The sequence below is a fragment of the Durio zibethinus genome, chromosome 12 (genome assembly GCF_047325235.1).
Source record: "Durio zibethinus cultivar Kanyao isolate XHJ-2024 chromosome 12, ASM4732523v1, whole genome shotgun sequence".
NCBI classification, from domain to species: Eukaryota; Viridiplantae; Streptophyta; class Magnoliopsida; order Malvales; family Malvaceae; genus Durio; species Durio zibethinus.
This window is the reverse complement of record NC_143173.1, coordinates 24,938,768-24,954,906: the sequence shown is the minus strand read 5'-3', so window position 1 is coordinate 24,954,906 and position 16,139 is coordinate 24,938,768. Positions and strand designations below refer to the sequence as shown.

Here is a 16,139-nt window from a genome sequence, read left to right as displayed (position 1 = left end):
GATTGTGTCAAAAATAGTATTCTTGCCAATCTTTTGTCCACAAAATTGATTAGCTTCCCCTGCATATTAATGGTCAAAACTCTGTGTCATATGATTGCTACTTTGCTTGAATGTGTGAACATGTTTTTTCGCATTGAGAAATCTCACCATCAACAATTATCTAATGTACAAGACTACTAGCAACTGAGCCTGGAATTTGCTTCACAGCCGAAGGGTCTTCTTCTTGTGATTGACAGAGGATCCAATTTGCAGGGGAGCTTCCACATTCTTCCAAGCAAGGTAGGGGAAAATTTGTCCTGGAATTGGCTTGTTGAAGTTGTCTATGCTAAATAAAAGTATGATCTAATGGTAACTTTATATAGTCCAATTGAATTGGTTCCATCAGTTTTGTCCACTTTCTCTTAATGCTGAGAACTGAGATGCCAAAAACCCAAGTTATAATCAAAGGATATTTCATACAAAAACATGTTTCTCGGGGACTTCTTTTCACTTGCCTTGCAACTTATCAACAAATCATGGATGTCTCTTTAAGAGCCACAGAAATATAATGTCACATCGGAAACAGCTATGGTTTGATCTTCAACATGTCTATGTCGATGACTTTCATATCGTGAAGATTGTCATACTGCATCTGAAGATATTTGCACCAATGGTGCCCCAGATTCCAACTTTAAAATTTTCAGCAAATATTAACCAACTAAGAAGCCTTTATTAGCAGGTTGAATCATTTGTCATTGATTTTCTGCATCAAGCCCAACCCAATATTAGAATATGGAGTTGTTCAATCTAAGAAACCTTTATAACTTTTCAGTGACCTAAGTGTTATTGGCGATCAAATGAATTCCAACTTGAAAAAAAAAATGTATGAAAAAACTCGAATCTGAAAAAACATGTATGAAAAAACTCATTCGAAGAAATTCAGATCATAAATTACCCGAATATAAGACTGATCCAATCCAAACTTATAATAATTTGAACTCAAGACTAACAAGTGAAATTAACCAGTATTTAATTAAACATTCAATTACCAATTCTATTCTAGCTCAACCTCGAAATTGATTTAAAAAAGTGATAACAATTCAGATCAAATCGAATTTGATTTGATTTTTTTTATATAATGTATAATATTATAAAATTTTAAAGTTCAATTCAAATTTAAACTGATTTTTTCTTAAAATCAATCCGATCCTAATCGAATTTTACTGATTTAATTTATCATTAAATTTTAAAATTTACATATATATTAGTTCAATAAGATTTTTAATATATTTAAATTTATATATAAAATAATTATTTTTTATAAAAATTTAAAAAATATATAAAAATTAATAAAAATATATAATTTAATTTTTTTAATTTTTTACATCTCGATCTGAAATTCGATCTGAATTTAATATATATTTAATATTTAAATTTAATTCAAATTAAATATAAAAATGATTCGAATTAAATCAAATATTATAATTTTAAATTAATTTTAAATTTTTTTATTTTTTTCTCATCCCTACTCAAATTCGATATAATTAATTCAGACAATTATCGAAACATAAAATAATTCAGATCCAAAACAATCCAAATTCGGTGTAATGCAAGCCCACCCAAACGTCTAAGTACAAGTATAATGCTCACGAGTCACAACAGTGGCATAGATTTCGAAAGAGGAATATCAGAGCTTCCCTTTCGAGAAAGACAAATTAGAGAACAATGAAATAGTATTAATGAATCTTTCATCTCTGTCTCATGGATTAGGGGACAGCAACTTTTCAATTGACTTATATTATGTTAAATGATTATATTTAATTTATTTTAAATGGAAAAAATTAAAATAAAATTTAATTCAAAATTAACTTATTCAATTTGATTAATAAAAATAAAATAAAATAATTAATTTAATTCAAAATTAATTAAAAAAAACACATTTAAAAGCTATCGACGACAAACCAGTTGTACAGGCAGTGTCAAGTATTGGCCCTCGGACAACACAACATCAATTATAGGAGTGTTAGTAAGGGTTGACACTCCTTTGTCCCTTTTTTCAGTCTGTTTGAAATGAGAAATGTTGATTGTTCATTGATTCTTAGGAACCCAATTTTCTTTTGAAATGATTGGGATTGGGTTGGAAACCTATGGACATGTAATTAGCACAAAATCATCTTCACTTTTGTTCCAATCCAATGTGGCTATCAAAATTTTTTTTTAAATTCTTGATCTATCGTTAAATATTTTTTATTTTATTATTTATTTAATTGAAAAAGATATTACACGTAAAATTTTTTTAAATTTATAATTTTAAAATATTAATTCTAATAATATATTAATTGATATAAAAGATATTTGATAACTTTATTTTTATAAAAAGACGAATGCAATTAATTTAAAAAAAACTTTTTAATTTCTAAAGAAAATAAAAGAAAGTATAAAGGGATGTTTTTAACATTCAAATTTAATTTCTAAACAAACCAACTTTTTAATTTGATAACATTGGAATAATTAAATTTGGATATTAATATCAAAAGAAGTAAATAAGCATGTGGTAAATATTATCTTCTTAATAGAAACCAACTCAATCTTGCCTAAAATTGAAGTTGAATTAGCCAATAAGGCCTTAATTTTGTAATATTTAAGTTTTATTACGTGTAAATTTAATTATTTAATTAAATTATAATTAATTAATAATTATTCATAACTTAAAAAAATTTGAAGTTGGATTCTAACGCTTACCATTTTTTAAAATTTTTTTAGATTATTATGTCCCTTATACTAAAAAAATTGAAGCATATTAATTAATTAGTTGACATAAGTACAAAATTGATCAAATTGAATTCGGTAATTTGGACAAATTAGGGATCTTATAGTAAACCGAATAAAACCAAGCTTTTTTATTTATTGATTACATTTTTAATAATTATAAAAAATCAAATTATCTAGTAGGAATAGTGGGATCCAAATTTCTCTCAGATGCTTTAATTTCGGATTACCCAAAACAGAAGAATTCGGAAGCCAATCCAAAATTTCAATCCAAATAAAACATAAAATCCAAATTTTCCACGTAGATTTTCCATTGTGGGCCCAGATTTTGCTGATTCTTTAATTGGAAGCCACGTGTCGAAAAATTTTATTTAAAAAATCTGTTTATAAGGCATTTATACTTTTTTTTTTTTTTTTTTGCATTTTTTGAAGTTTCCTTCACTCTCCCCTCTCTCTTTTCTTTTTTCCCCTTAAATTGTCCGTCCGATTGATCGCCGGAGCACCACGACCGTTAGATCCGCTGACCACATTCCGGCGATCCGTTTTTTCAGCTGACTTTCTCCAAATTTCCGATCAATCAACGGTGATAAATCCAACCATTTATGGAAGAATAAAAAACCCAATGGAAATCCTCATTATCCTTCTCCAATCTAAACTCTTTCAGATCCATTTTTGAAATTTATTATGGGCAATTGTTCCATGCATGCTGATCCATTGAAACCTCAGAATCACCATCGTTGAATTCCTAATACTAGCTCCATTAGTCAGCCTAATCCTTATTAGTTTTTTTTTGCGGGTTCAAAATGTTGAAGAAAATAATGAAAGGAGGGCATCGGAAGCCTTCCAAATCGGATTCAAATGAAGCATCTTTATACGGGTCAGGTCCAACGCCCAATGTGGTCGTCAACCACGCTTCTCGGGCCGGAACGGGCGCAGGGGGCCCAAATTACGGGGTCCCAATGGTTCCACCTCCGATGGGTGCCGTGGAACCCTTGCCGTTATTCCGAGACGTCCCCGTTTCGGAGAGACAGAATTTGTTCATGAGAAAATTACAGATTTGTTGCTTCCAACTTGATTTCTCCAACACCTTAAAATCAGTCCGAGAAAAAGAAATCAAGCGGCAAACGTTGATGGAGCTCGTAGATTTTATTCAATCCGGGTCGGGCAAAATCACGGAGATGTGTCAGGAAGAGATGATTAAAATGATCGGAATCAACATTTTCAGGTGCCTCCCTCCGGCGTCTCACGAGAACACGGGGCAAGAAGCCAAGGATCCTGAAGAAGATGAACCGTATTTGGAACCCTCATGGCCGCATTTACAGCTCGTTTACGAGCTTCTTTTGAGATATGTAGTGTCCTCGGAAACGGACACTAAGGTTGCCAAAAGATACATTGATCACTCGTTTGTTTTAAAGTTGCTTGATTTGTTTGATTCGGAGGATCCCAGGGAAAGAGAGTATTTGAAAACCATTCTTCATAGGATTTATGGTAAATTCATGGTGCATCGTCCGTTTATTAGGAAGACCATAAATAATATTTTCTATAGGTTTATATATGAAACGGAGAGGCATGGCGGGGTCGGAGAGCTTTTGGAGATTCTAGGAAGTATTATTAATGGTTTCGCGTTGCCTATGAAAGAGGAACATAAGTTGTTCCTCGTGAGAGCTTTGATTCCTTTGCATAAGCCGAAACCTGTATCTATGTATCATCAGCAGTTGTCTTATTGTATTACTCAGTTTGTTGAGAAGGATTACAAGCTGGCTGATACGGTTATTAGAGGGCTGTTGAAGTATTGGCCTTTGACTAATTGTCAAAAGGAAGTTCTCTTCCTCGGAGAACTTGAGGAAGTACTTGAAGCAACGCAGTCTGCAGAGTTCCAACGATGTATGATTCCTCTTTTCAGACAGATTGCACGTTGCCTCAATAGCTCTCATTTTCAGGTAACTTTTGAGGATTTTGTCTTTTGAATATGTCATTATGAGTTTGGGAAATTCCAATAGTTTGAGTCGTCAATCACCTTTAGGAATCATTGGTATTCAGAATTGTGGAATATGGAATTGTTGCTAGTATGTGATGTTAAATTATTGGATTAACAACCATTACGATTATCATTGTAATTGGTTTTGATGCCAATTTTTGTTAGCTTATGATATTTCTCCAATAACTTTTGGGTGCTTCTATGTAATTTCTTGTGTTTCTGAATTTAGAATGGGATACTGATTCATGAAGCATAACCATCGGCTCTTTAGAAAGGTGCTGCGATGTACTGCATACTTTGTGTTTTTTCATTTACGATTTGTTTTGGAAATTTGTGCCAAGTTGTGCTGAGTTTTGCCTAGTTTTGAACGTTATACTTGTGTTCTGTTGGCTTCATTATTTTTGCATCCATTAAAAAGGACTGTAGAGTAGCTCCGTGTCCAATTCAGTTAGCTACTAGTTTCAGCTTTCACCCATGGTGTAGTTTATCTGTGCTTGTTTGAGTGAGCTTTTGTGTCATGGTTTTGTGTTTGCTGAGATTCAGTCAAAAAGAAAAGAATCAATTGCCTTTGCTCTATGGAACGTCTTGCATCATTGATTTTCTTTTGTCTTCCTCGTTGTCTGTAGATAATGTTTTATTGCCATGCAATCAGTTGTTTATAGATCTATGATGATCCAAACATCAAATTGTGGTTGCTCAGGAAGTTCTTTATATTGTTTCCTTGTGTTTGTTCATTTTCTTGCTTAGCTGCTCATCATGACATGATTTCACCAAAATTCGAAAAACAATTTCTTCTCAAGAAATGTTCATTTTAAGTACATTTGCTGGTTTCTATACATCATACTACTTATTGCTTGGTTCCATAGATTCCTTTACAGCCCCTCTTTCCTGTAGATTCTAACATTGTAGCCTCATCATGACTCCCTTAATTATAAATCTTCAGTCTGGTGATTATATATTGATTTGTTCTCCTACCTCTTTTTTACTTATTTTCATTTTTTCCTTTGTCTTTTAGATGGCATTTTGCCATAAGTACCCTATGGTTGTATGGTGCTTAACCAGTTGTTGAGCTAAGTTTCACATATGATGGATTGCCTTTTATAAAGGAGGATAGAATGGAATTAAGGAGTTGTGGATATTTACTTTTATAAGCAAGCTTTCTACTCTGCTGATCACAATTTAGAATTGTTCGACGGAGCGGGTTGCAACAGAATTGTTGGCTTCTTTAAAACTTGCTTTTGATCTTAGTAATAAGTAAAGAACTTTCTTCAGACTTTCTTCCTAAGACCATTTTGTATTGCAGGTTGCGGAAAGGGCCCTTTTCTTGTGGAATAACGAGCACATTGTGAGCTTAATTGCCCAGAATAGACAGGCGGTGTTACCAATCATCTTTGAAGCATTGGAGAGGAATATCCAAACTCATTGGAATCAGGCAGTTCATGGGTTGACTGTGAATGTGCAGAAGATGTTCTTGGAAATGGATGCTGAGTTATTTGACGAGTGTCAGAGACAGTTTGCAGAGAAAGAGGCCAGAGCCAGAGAGATGGAAGAGCAACGAGAAATGACATGGAAGAAACTGGTAGATGCGGCAGTGGAAAGGGGGGGAGACAATATGGTTACCGTCTAACTGATTAATCACAGTTGCTCTGACAACCTAAAAAAAAACTTGGATTTGGGTTGATGGATGTGCTGCAGCTGTTCCCTTCTCCATTTTGGTGGTATTCTTTTTTTTTCCCTTTTTTTCCCCTAATTTTTCTTTAATTTTCTTTCATATTTTTATTTTTGGTCTCAATCAGATCATTGAAAATACCCGAGAAAGAGCAGCGATAAATGTAATTTTAAAATGAATTGCATTTTTTTTGTCACGCAATTTGTTCTTCCAACGCAAAAATTATCAGATTTATTTTAGTTTGTATTGATAGTACTTGAAATTTTCATTCTTTATGATCAAACTAGGATCAACATCCCTTGGTTTGGTCGGTTAAGTGATACTCAAAACTGACAAGACAGGCATTCTCATTACAGAGTGTCACTGTCTGAATTGTCTGTTTGATCCTGCGATGTTAGGATCTGGAGATTAGTTGCATAGAAGTTGAGATATGTGTCAGATTAGATCAGTTTCTTCTGTATCTGAAAACAATTTCAGAAAGCTGTCAAGCCGACAAGGCATGCAATCAAAAACCAATTATGGAACTGAAAATTTCACATGATCCTTGGATTTGTACTAGAAACATGTTCCTGACCCACTCGATGCCATCTTCTAGATTTTTTTTTTCTTTTCTATTTTCCTTCCCCTTTAAATTGATATTAATTAGATTTAGGAATTTATATATTTGTATTTATTTATCTTATATTTAATAATATAAAAGATAAAAATTATATTATTTAATAATAATATATCAAAATATAACATATTTTTTAATTCTTTGAAAATTTTAAATTATGTAATTTTTTATTAAAATTGACGGATCTAGTATTTAAAAATTCGCTATTGCAATTCTTAATTAAAAATAAAAAGAAAATTTCATTTATTTTATTACTAAAAATAGAAAAAGAAATTAAAATAGAGAAAAAAGGCTAGGAAAATAAAAAAAACAAATACCCTATTCATATCCATAAAATAAAGAACAGCGTCGAAAAACCAAAGCTTAAAAAACCTGGGGAAAAGGCTATCCGCAATTTCCACAGTTTCTCTATTTTCCATTCATTTCTTTGCAATATCTTCTCTTCAAGACTTCAACCAAACCCAAAGGTACTCTTCTCTTCCATTCATATTCATTTGTTTCTATCGTTAAAAAACAAAAAAAAAAACAACATAAAACTAAAAAGCATGTCGAAGAAAGGTGAAGCCTCCTTGCAAAAGGATGCTCCATGGCGGGCCTCAGCTGGAAATTCCATTCCTAAAATCCACCACTCCCCTGTTCTGCGTCTAGTTCAAACCCCACACTCCAGTTATGCCCTCTCTGTCATGAAGGTCAATCTCTTCCTTCTAATTATCTTTATAATCTTTTGTATTTCCTTTCTCTCTCTCTCTCTCTCTCTCCCCCCCCCCCCCCCCTCTCTCTTTAAAATATGGGATTTAAAAAAAAAAAATTTGCTGTATCCAGATCCTATAGGAAGTGGGTTAGCGACAGGGGCCATTGTGGAAGCGGCGGGACCCGAATGCATTGTCCCAGGCCAGATTACACCTATTAGATTACTTGGTCTTAAGGTATTTCATTCCTTTGGGAAACTATGATTTCTTTTTGCTAAATTTCCTGTTTAATTTCTCTCATTAAAGTGATATTTTAATACCAAAATGGTAGTAGTTGATCAATCTATTAATATTATCTGAATATTTCTCAAAATATCTAAGCTATTCTCATAATTCATAACAAGTAGTAACTTAAGTACAAGCAAAGAGAATCCCTGTGGCATGGAGTTTTGATATGAAACAGTTGTGGAAGTTTAGAGGATTTATCTAGGGTTTATGGATATTTGTCTGTTGACAGTAGCTGGTGTTAGGCCTGTTGAAGACGTTTCGAGAACATTGGCTGTTGCATTTAATTTTAGAAAGGACCCTTGTTTAATGTTTTTATATTGTGTTCCCAACCTTTGTTTCATGATCCTTTATCCTCATTCTAGTTAACTTTGGGCCATATAGTCGCTAGGCCACCTCTCTCTCTTTCTTTTGATATATCTAATTTTCTAAGCAACCATTTGATTGAATTTTCATTTTAAACTTCAAAGTTCGTATTTTTGGAAGGGTGTAACAACTTATAATTCCAATGTTTGGTCTAATCATTAATTTCATTTGAAGTATTATGCATTCTCAAAGACAACATAAACTCAAACAATGTACTTTACTGTTTCATCTTCAATGTTATGGAATTGTTACTGCCCTTTATCTTTCCCAAAGTGTTGTGTCTGTTATAGAATTGTCTTCCTTTTCTTATGTCATGGGTGTAAACCTTGCCTGGTACATATATTTTAATATATTCCTTTTTCAATATTGACAGGTGTGGCCAATTGAAGTTGACAAGAAATTTTTGGAACCTGTCAGTAAAGAACTAAAGTTTCTTGGAAAGGTAAAAGAACTGTAGTTTTAGATGCTCTTCTCTTTTCAAGCGCACACAGAGGTCCACTTATCGCGTTGCTTGCGTTCATAATAAGGAACTTTTAATGTTAATGACTTATTTTCAGAGTAAAGTTTCATTTGCAATTTGAAATTAGTCAACATAATTAAGAAAAGCTTTACAGTGTTGAGATAGAGATGTTTGTGACGAAGCAGAAGCCTATTATTTTGTGTTTGAAAAACCTTTTATGCCCAAATACTTTTTCTAGCCAAGAGGCCAAGACATTCATATAGTTCTGGTCTTTAACATTGAGGTTGATCCGGTGGAAATGAGATTGCTCTAGTTTGTCATGCTGTGCCCTTTTAAGCCAGTCCTGCCTCTTATATTGAATTTTTTTCTGGAAAACCAAGTAATAATTTTAACCAAAGAACTACAGGAAGTTCATGTGATAAATACGACTGGAACAAAATGAGCTCAAGTTCTACTTGAAACACTGTGAACTCTTCTATTCGGTCTCAGATGATCAGTCCAAAAGGCCCATGGTCTTCTCGAGGATTTTAGGACGTGGGGAGTCCAATGCCCATGGTTTGGAAGGGTGGATCTGGAGCCCCTAATTTGTTGGTAGAAATGGACAGAGTGTTGTTGTGTGCATAATTTAGATAGTTTTTTCTAGTCTTTGAGATCCTAATATATTAAGAACATTACATCATCGTAGAGTAGAAGATCAGGTTGGCAAACTGAGAGTTTGCTTCAATGTGTCTTTCTTTTTCTTATATTCCTGTCTGATTCTGAAGTTCTCTTTGTACTGGAAATAAGCAAAAAAGAGAGACTTTAGGAATATGGTCTGGTTTCAGTACTTCCAAGGCATTGATTGGGGAAGTATTTTATTTAAGCTTGGGCTCTTGTTGATGTAAAGTAAGTGAATCTGATAACAACTCATGACTGATTTGATTACTTGCTACTACTAATGCAGTTCATGGAAGATGCTGTCAACATCATGAATAAGTCATTTATAGATCGCTAACGGCTAAGGCTTTTTAAGCTCTTGAAAGAAGAGGGAGCAGCGAAAAGGGCTTGCAAGCTATTTTGGATTGTCGTGGCAATGAAGAGTTGCAGCATGTGGACCTGTGAGTGACTGTAAATAAGATGCTTTTACTATTTTTTTATCATTTTTCCCCCTAGAGGTGAAATAGTCTAGGTCACAAGAGATACATTGGATGATACCATAGAGGCTTTTCTATAGTTTGCGTCATAATATGTTTTTATGGATTTTTCATCCCAGAAGTCAGATACTGTGACTGTAATGTGTATGAGTTTCCTTCACCAATCGAATAAATATGGTCCCATTGCAGTTTTCACTTTGTTTTTGTCCTTACAAATATTTCGTTGAAAGGTTCCATTGATGTGTAATCTATCATGTGCTGGCAGTTTTTTCAGTAACCAACTAATTTAGAAGGAAAACCGAGAAGCAATTTCATTCATTTGAAGCTATGTTACTCTTCCTTTCTATGGTGTTTTTTTTTTCTTTCTTTTTTTCATTAAAGGAGGATAATAGACCCCTCAAGTTAGCATTATTGCAGGAGTTAGGATTCAAACTGCAGCCTGCATGTTGGCCACCGTCCTAAAGGGGTTCGATGAGAGGCCGAGAGCCGAAGGTGCTAAGCCCTATGGCAGGTAAGATGCCATTTCCGATCTTCGATTTATAATGTGGTGTATGTTTCAAGTATTTCTTGTTCAAGCAATGTCCATTCCAATATTTTTTGCTTCATTCATAGAAATGCCTCATCATCATCTCCAATAAATGCCTTATCATTAACATAGGAGGCTAAGATGGTTCAGGATTAATCTAACAAGTTCACCATATGAAACCAGGTTATCAGGTTGGATATCAGAGTTTCCAAGTGATCAAAGTGAAACAAAATCTCAGGAAGACTGTAATAGTATGGATTCATGCTACTGTTATCCAGCATGGATTTCCAAGGAGAATGATTTATGGGGATGTTCAGGCTCCCTCTGGAACATGGAATAAAATGTCACTGTTAAAATGTGAACATGAAGAGGCTTTAAGAATGTGAAACAGAAACATTTTGCATCCCATTAATGCATAAATTCAAAGATCTTTTCCATTTTCTGCTCTGATAAAAGTAATTTTCAGTTGAGGAATGATAAAAACATGCAAAAAGATAGGAATTCATAACTGAATATGATTACAGTCACGCCTGCTTGAGTTCCTGACTGATCTTCTTCCTTGAATATTTTATTTTCGAAAGAAGAAGATTCCTTGTAATGTAAAAAATGGTCTTAGTTCATCAATCTACATGCAGTTGTCAAGTAAATGAAAATGCAATATGCTGCTACTTTCTCTGTTTCTTGGCCATCAGATAACAATACATGCATTTTACAGCTTTGTTTCTGCCTAACATGTCCTGTTATTTTTATGACCTAGGACAACTGACATGACTACATGCTAATGAAATTGGATAATTAGCCATTGATTAGAATATATAAAGGGATTATAGCTAATTTAGACCATTCTTAAGTATAGTATTACCATATTCTGTGTTATATATTGTATAAAATGGTGATATAAAATACAATGCGAATATATTAATTATTAATATTTTTTTCTATACAAATATACAAATTACTAAAATCTAACTACATGAACTGAAGACCTTGATTAGTAGACTTCACATTCTTTCAAGGGGAAATTTGGGTCTACATCCTTAATTCTTTTCCCTCTGAAAAAATCTAGGACCTCGAATTTGGTATAATGGAACTGCATCATCTGTTTTCTTTCTATCCAAACACTAATGATTTTCAGATTTTTATTAGCCTGAAGATTAGACTTGGTCATTGGAATTGGATAGAAAGATAAAAACTACAGGAGAGACTGAACCACTGAGTGGCAAATGAGTGGCCTACAACAAGATACCAATCTTCTAGCCATAAATATAAAAGACACTAGTTCCTAATTTGGTAACCTTGAGGTAGAAGAAGATCGTTATATATTATTATATTGTTTTTGTTTTTTTATTAAAAAACAGAAATATTATAACCTTACTCTTTAAACAAAGAGATTATGCGTTAATTATAGAGTCAAATACTTAATGCTTATCATTTGTATGCTTGTTATTATTATTATTATATTTGTATGTGAACTTCCTAAAAGATATTTAATAACTTGTATATTTGTTTTTCTATTTTTTCAATAAAATAGGTTAAAATTTAGAGAATTGAAAAAAAAAAAAAAAGAATTTATAGGTATTCAGGATTCAATCTCATCCTTGAAGAATTTATATTTTTAAGTTTCATGTATTATCATATTAAAATATTAAATATGAATCAATTGAGTTAAATTTAAATTTTTATAATTTTTTTATTCATGTCTTTCAAAGTTTCAACTTTATAAGTAATAATGTGCATTTTATTGAAAAAACAGTCCAAGACTTCAACATTTAAAGACAAACTAAGTCAAATGTGTTGTCAGATTTAAATCTCTAAAATATGAATATAATGAATCAACTAAAATTAATTACTTCTGTTCTTTGGTCATACCTACCTTAGGTAGCCACCCCAAATATTGTTCTTTTCTTTCCTCTTATATCATCTAACAATGCAAATTGTTGAATAAAAATGGAATACTATCTTGAAACCTTTAAAAGCAAATATATATTTTTATTTTTCCTATTTTCCCCTCTTTTATTTTTTATGTTATACTAAATAAATAATGATTAAAAGTTAAATTTTATCTTAATAAGATAATATATGCGGATTTAAAATTCAAATTTCAACGTTTGTAATTTATTTATGACAAATTACGATTTTATTTGTAAAAAAAAATTAATAATAACTAAGACATATATTGCATAAATTGTTGTATAGACACATTGGCCATAGCTATCAATCAAATGGCCAATGCTATGAATTATTATCTCCACTTAATGGAAAATGATGAAGAGATTAAAAAGTAGTGTAAATTCAAAATCGAACTACCCATTGTTTAAAAAATTTGTCAGTCCATGTGGTCGGTAAGAGTGAGATCCATTTTTTTGACAGCTGTTTATTCGTTTTATGTGCTTAAACAACAATGTGAACTTTGCTTCCAGTTCTTGTCTTTGTCTTCACCAAGGGCAACAGGGCACGAACCTGTCTTAGTTTCTTAACTATTTCTGTCACATTTGTTTATATTAGGTTACTTACCATCATATCCAAGAAATTTGTAGGAAAATTCAATTTTTCGTCTTTTTCTATGAAAACCTTTCTCTCGTTCCTATAATTATATATACATATATATATATGTGCTATCTTCCCTGTATATCATATCATATCATACCATATTTCATAGTTTCTTGCCATTACTTCTTTTGAATCTCTTTTGTTTGGCCTCAAAAGAACATGAAGCATCAAAGCAAACCCAGTTTTGTTTCAGTTTTTCTGATCTTTGCAGTTGTGTTTCTATCCTACTCAGCTTCAGTTTCAGCTCAAGAAGTTGGTAATATTAGAAACAGAAAACCAGACCGATCGTTTATATATATTGTAGATTGATAAAGAATGTGACATGTGAAATTTATATGATGCAGAGGATGAAAGGGAGTTTGATTACTTAGAGAGCAGTGGGAAAGGGCCAAAGCAATGGGGAGATCTGAAGAAAGAATGGGCTGCTTGCAAAAATGGAAGTCTGCAATCCCCAATAGATATGTCAAGTCGGAGAGTGAAGGTGATCCGGAAGTCTGGAGAGCTAAAGAAGAGATACAAGCCCTGTCATGCAATTGCCAAGAACAGAGGCCATGATATCTCGGTAAGAAATTCTTAGACAACATATATTCAAAGAATGGTAGCCTAAACTCGGATCTTAGTTCAATTAGTTGATGCAATCACTCGACCACTTTCTCCATCCCAGGTTGCGGCCTCTTTTATTAAAAAAAAATGGCAGGCCCTGGAAACTTATTAGTTGTTTCCGTGACTTCTAGAAGCAAACAGGCCATCTTGGATGATATATGAATTAAATCAGGAAATCAACTCTGAAATTATTGTGTTTTCTCTGAATATGCAGCTTGAATGGCTGAATTGTGATGCTGGTTCAATCAAGATCAATGGTACCGAATTCTTCCTCCAACAAGCTCACTGGCACTCACCATCTGAGCATACCATCAATGGCAGAAGGTCCCTACTCTATTGAAAATCATTTCTTTTATTCAAACACTAAAAAGTACATAAGCTGGAATAAAAAGGTTTTAATTTCTTTTTTTGATCTTTTACAATAATCAGGTATGCCCTGGAGCTACATATGGTACACCAGAGCAAAGACGACAAAATGAAGAACAACCTAGCTGTTATTGGACTACTCTACAAATTTGGTGCGCCTGATGCTTTCCTCCCCCAGGTAAAGATTACTTTCCAAAATGATTAGAGTATCAGAGTATTGCCTCCAAATTCCAATCATATTGTTCCACCAGAAACTTTGTGACATATTATTATTTGCTTATAAACTTCAGTTGATAAGCAACATTACATCGATGGCTGATAATGAGAAAGAAAAGGAAATGGGGGTGATAGATCCAAGCCTGATCAAGATGGGTGGCAAGAAGTATTACAGATACATGGGCTCATTGACAGTCCCTCCATGCACTGAAGGTGTCATTTGGACACTGAACAAGAAGGTAAAATCCAATCATCCCCAACAATTTTTTCTTTTTAATTTCTTCTCTAGAAATGGGATCCTGAAGCTTATTTAAACTACATATATCCAGATAAGAACTGTTTCAAGAGGCCAAGTCCAGGCACTCCGAAAAGCTGTCCATGATGTAAGTAGATACCTGTTAATTTGCTAGTTTATCATCAATTTAGCTAAACCATGAACATTCTTGAAATGAGCAATCCCAAACAAATCTAACCTTTGGTGATCAAATGATTTTTCAGTATGCAAAATCAAATGCAAGACCTGTGCAACCACTCAATCACCGACAGATAGAGCTTTATGGCCCGAAAACAAGGGACGTACCTAACTGATAAAATCTACAGCTTGTGTTGAGGAGGCAGATTTTTTTACCTTGACCCTAATCTTTCCACAACTTTTTCCCTTCCCTGAAATGGTTGATATATAAAACGATGATTTCTTATTGTATTTATGCACCATTATGAGGTTACAAATCGTCTGTTGTTACTAGTTTACCATCTTATTTTGATAAATTTGAGGCATCGCAGTTGAAGCAACCTGAAAATTTTTTTCAAGAACATGTTGGTAAGAAACTAAATCAAAACAATTATGTTAACATCAAATTTGCTTTTAAGAACAATTTGGCCATGGACTAAATGAGAAAAATTACATGCACATCATTGCTAAATACAAAAATAAGTTGATCGGTTCTACATATATAATATCAAATATGATTTTGAGCAAACAGGACATGAATACCTGCAATTACATTATTAACACCAAACCCAGCTGCCCAAGAATGACATTCGAAATGAATAAGGAAATGCTTTTGCGAACATAATCGGCATAACCAAGAAGTTGCACTTGTGTTCTCAGGACTTGCTGGAAATGCCGCTTCATCTTTTTTACACATTCCAAATGTATAGTGTGGCAATATATATATATATATATATATATATATATATATATATATATATAAAGTCTAACTTCCATAAATCAGTCATTGAGTCGGCCAGGTGAAATACAGTTACGGGTAACCCTCAAACAGAGCTGTCTTCTTCCTCTATCTTTCGGTGCAACATAGATACACTTTTTTGGCCATTATTCAGTGCATATTTAAGTCTTTAAAATTTTGGGAATAAGTTGTATAAGCTGTCTTATCCTTCATTGAGAGTATTACAACAACATTTTGTGATATAAAAGACATTTGTTTGGAACAGCCGCACCATATCCGTAGGCCCCAGAATCCATTTTCACAATCTTTTCAAGGACAGTGACCCTTCAATTTGTGGTCACTTTGTAAGCCAAGTCCTAAAATCCCATTATTTGGTTGCAGTCATAAAGGGATCGAAGGGGTATCCCACCCTTTAAAGGTCCCAAACTTTTCCATTTACCCTTCGGCTCTTCCAAAATTTGCAATACAAAGGCTGAAGGGCTAAGGAGTTTCAACTTAATTTTACCTGCTAAAACACACGTAAAGTCTTGGTACCGAAATCAGCAGCACATGCATGATCAGATGCTTTGTTAAATTTATTCAAGATTAGTAATAGAACATGAATTGTCTCAAGTACGTGACAAAGTGACGAATTCCTTTGCTTGAATTGGGCAAGGCAGTACCCAACTGCAACCTTGATCTCCAGCTAAGCACATGACAAGGCAAAAAGTAAATACCCATGTCAAAGCCGAAGAGACTGTTAGG

At 33.3% G+C, this 16,139-nt stretch overlaps 3 protein-coding genes across 5 annotated transcripts; all 3 read left to right on the top strand.

Moving 5' to 3' along the window:
• Window positions 1-3,167: 3,167 nt before the first annotated feature.
• LOC111297246 (serine/threonine protein phosphatase 2A 57 kDa regulatory subunit B' beta isoform-like) lies at window positions 3,168-8,793 on the top strand. Of its 2 annotated transcripts, XR_016326179.1 has the most exons (3): window positions 3,520-4,688; window positions 6,030-6,444; window positions 8,725-8,793. XR_016326179.1 is itself a non-coding variant. In XM_022891901.2 (2 exons), exons 1-2 carry the CDS (start codon window positions 3,552-3,554, stop codon window positions 6,351-6,353), a joined length of 1,461 nt encoding a protein of 486 aa, XP_022747636.1. In that variant the 5' UTR covers window positions 3,168-3,551; the 3' UTR covers window positions 6,354-6,643. The 2 variants fall into 2 exon arrangements, 1 of the variants encoding a protein (XP_022747636.1); XM_022891901.2 differs by lacking the exon at window positions 8,725-8,793 and having other exon boundaries at window positions 3,168-4,688; window positions 6,030-6,643.
• On the top strand, window positions 7,391-10,907 carry LOC111297817 (uncharacterized). The gene is made up of 6 exons (XM_089741382.1): window positions 7,391-7,699; window positions 7,826-7,937; window positions 8,725-8,793; window positions 9,755-9,908; window positions 10,210-10,455; window positions 10,654-10,907. The coding sequence occupies exons 1-4, from the start codon at window positions 7,557-7,559 to the stop codon at window positions 9,803-9,805; spliced, it is 375 nt and encodes a 124-aa protein (XP_089597508.1). The 5' UTR covers window positions 7,391-7,556; the 3' UTR covers window positions 9,806-9,908; window positions 10,210-10,455; window positions 10,654-10,907.
• Window positions 10,316-14,997, top strand: LOC111295929 (alpha carbonic anhydrase 7-like). Of its 2 annotated transcripts, none has more exons than XM_089741381.1 (7): window positions 10,316-10,455; window positions 13,365-13,582; window positions 13,838-13,947; window positions 14,053-14,167; window positions 14,280-14,444; window positions 14,535-14,588; window positions 14,704-14,997. In XM_089741381.1, the coding sequence occupies exons 1-7, from the start codon at window positions 10,416-10,418 to the stop codon at window positions 14,791-14,793; spliced, it is 792 nt and encodes a 263-aa protein (XP_089597507.1). In that variant the 5' UTR covers window positions 10,316-10,415; the 3' UTR covers window positions 14,794-14,997. The 2 variants fall into 2 exon arrangements, with proteins under 2 accessions (XP_089597507.1, XP_022745507.1); XM_022889772.2 differs by lacking the exon at window positions 10,316-10,455 and adding an exon at window positions 12,626-13,276.
• Window positions 14,998-16,139: the final 1,142 nt, after the last annotated feature.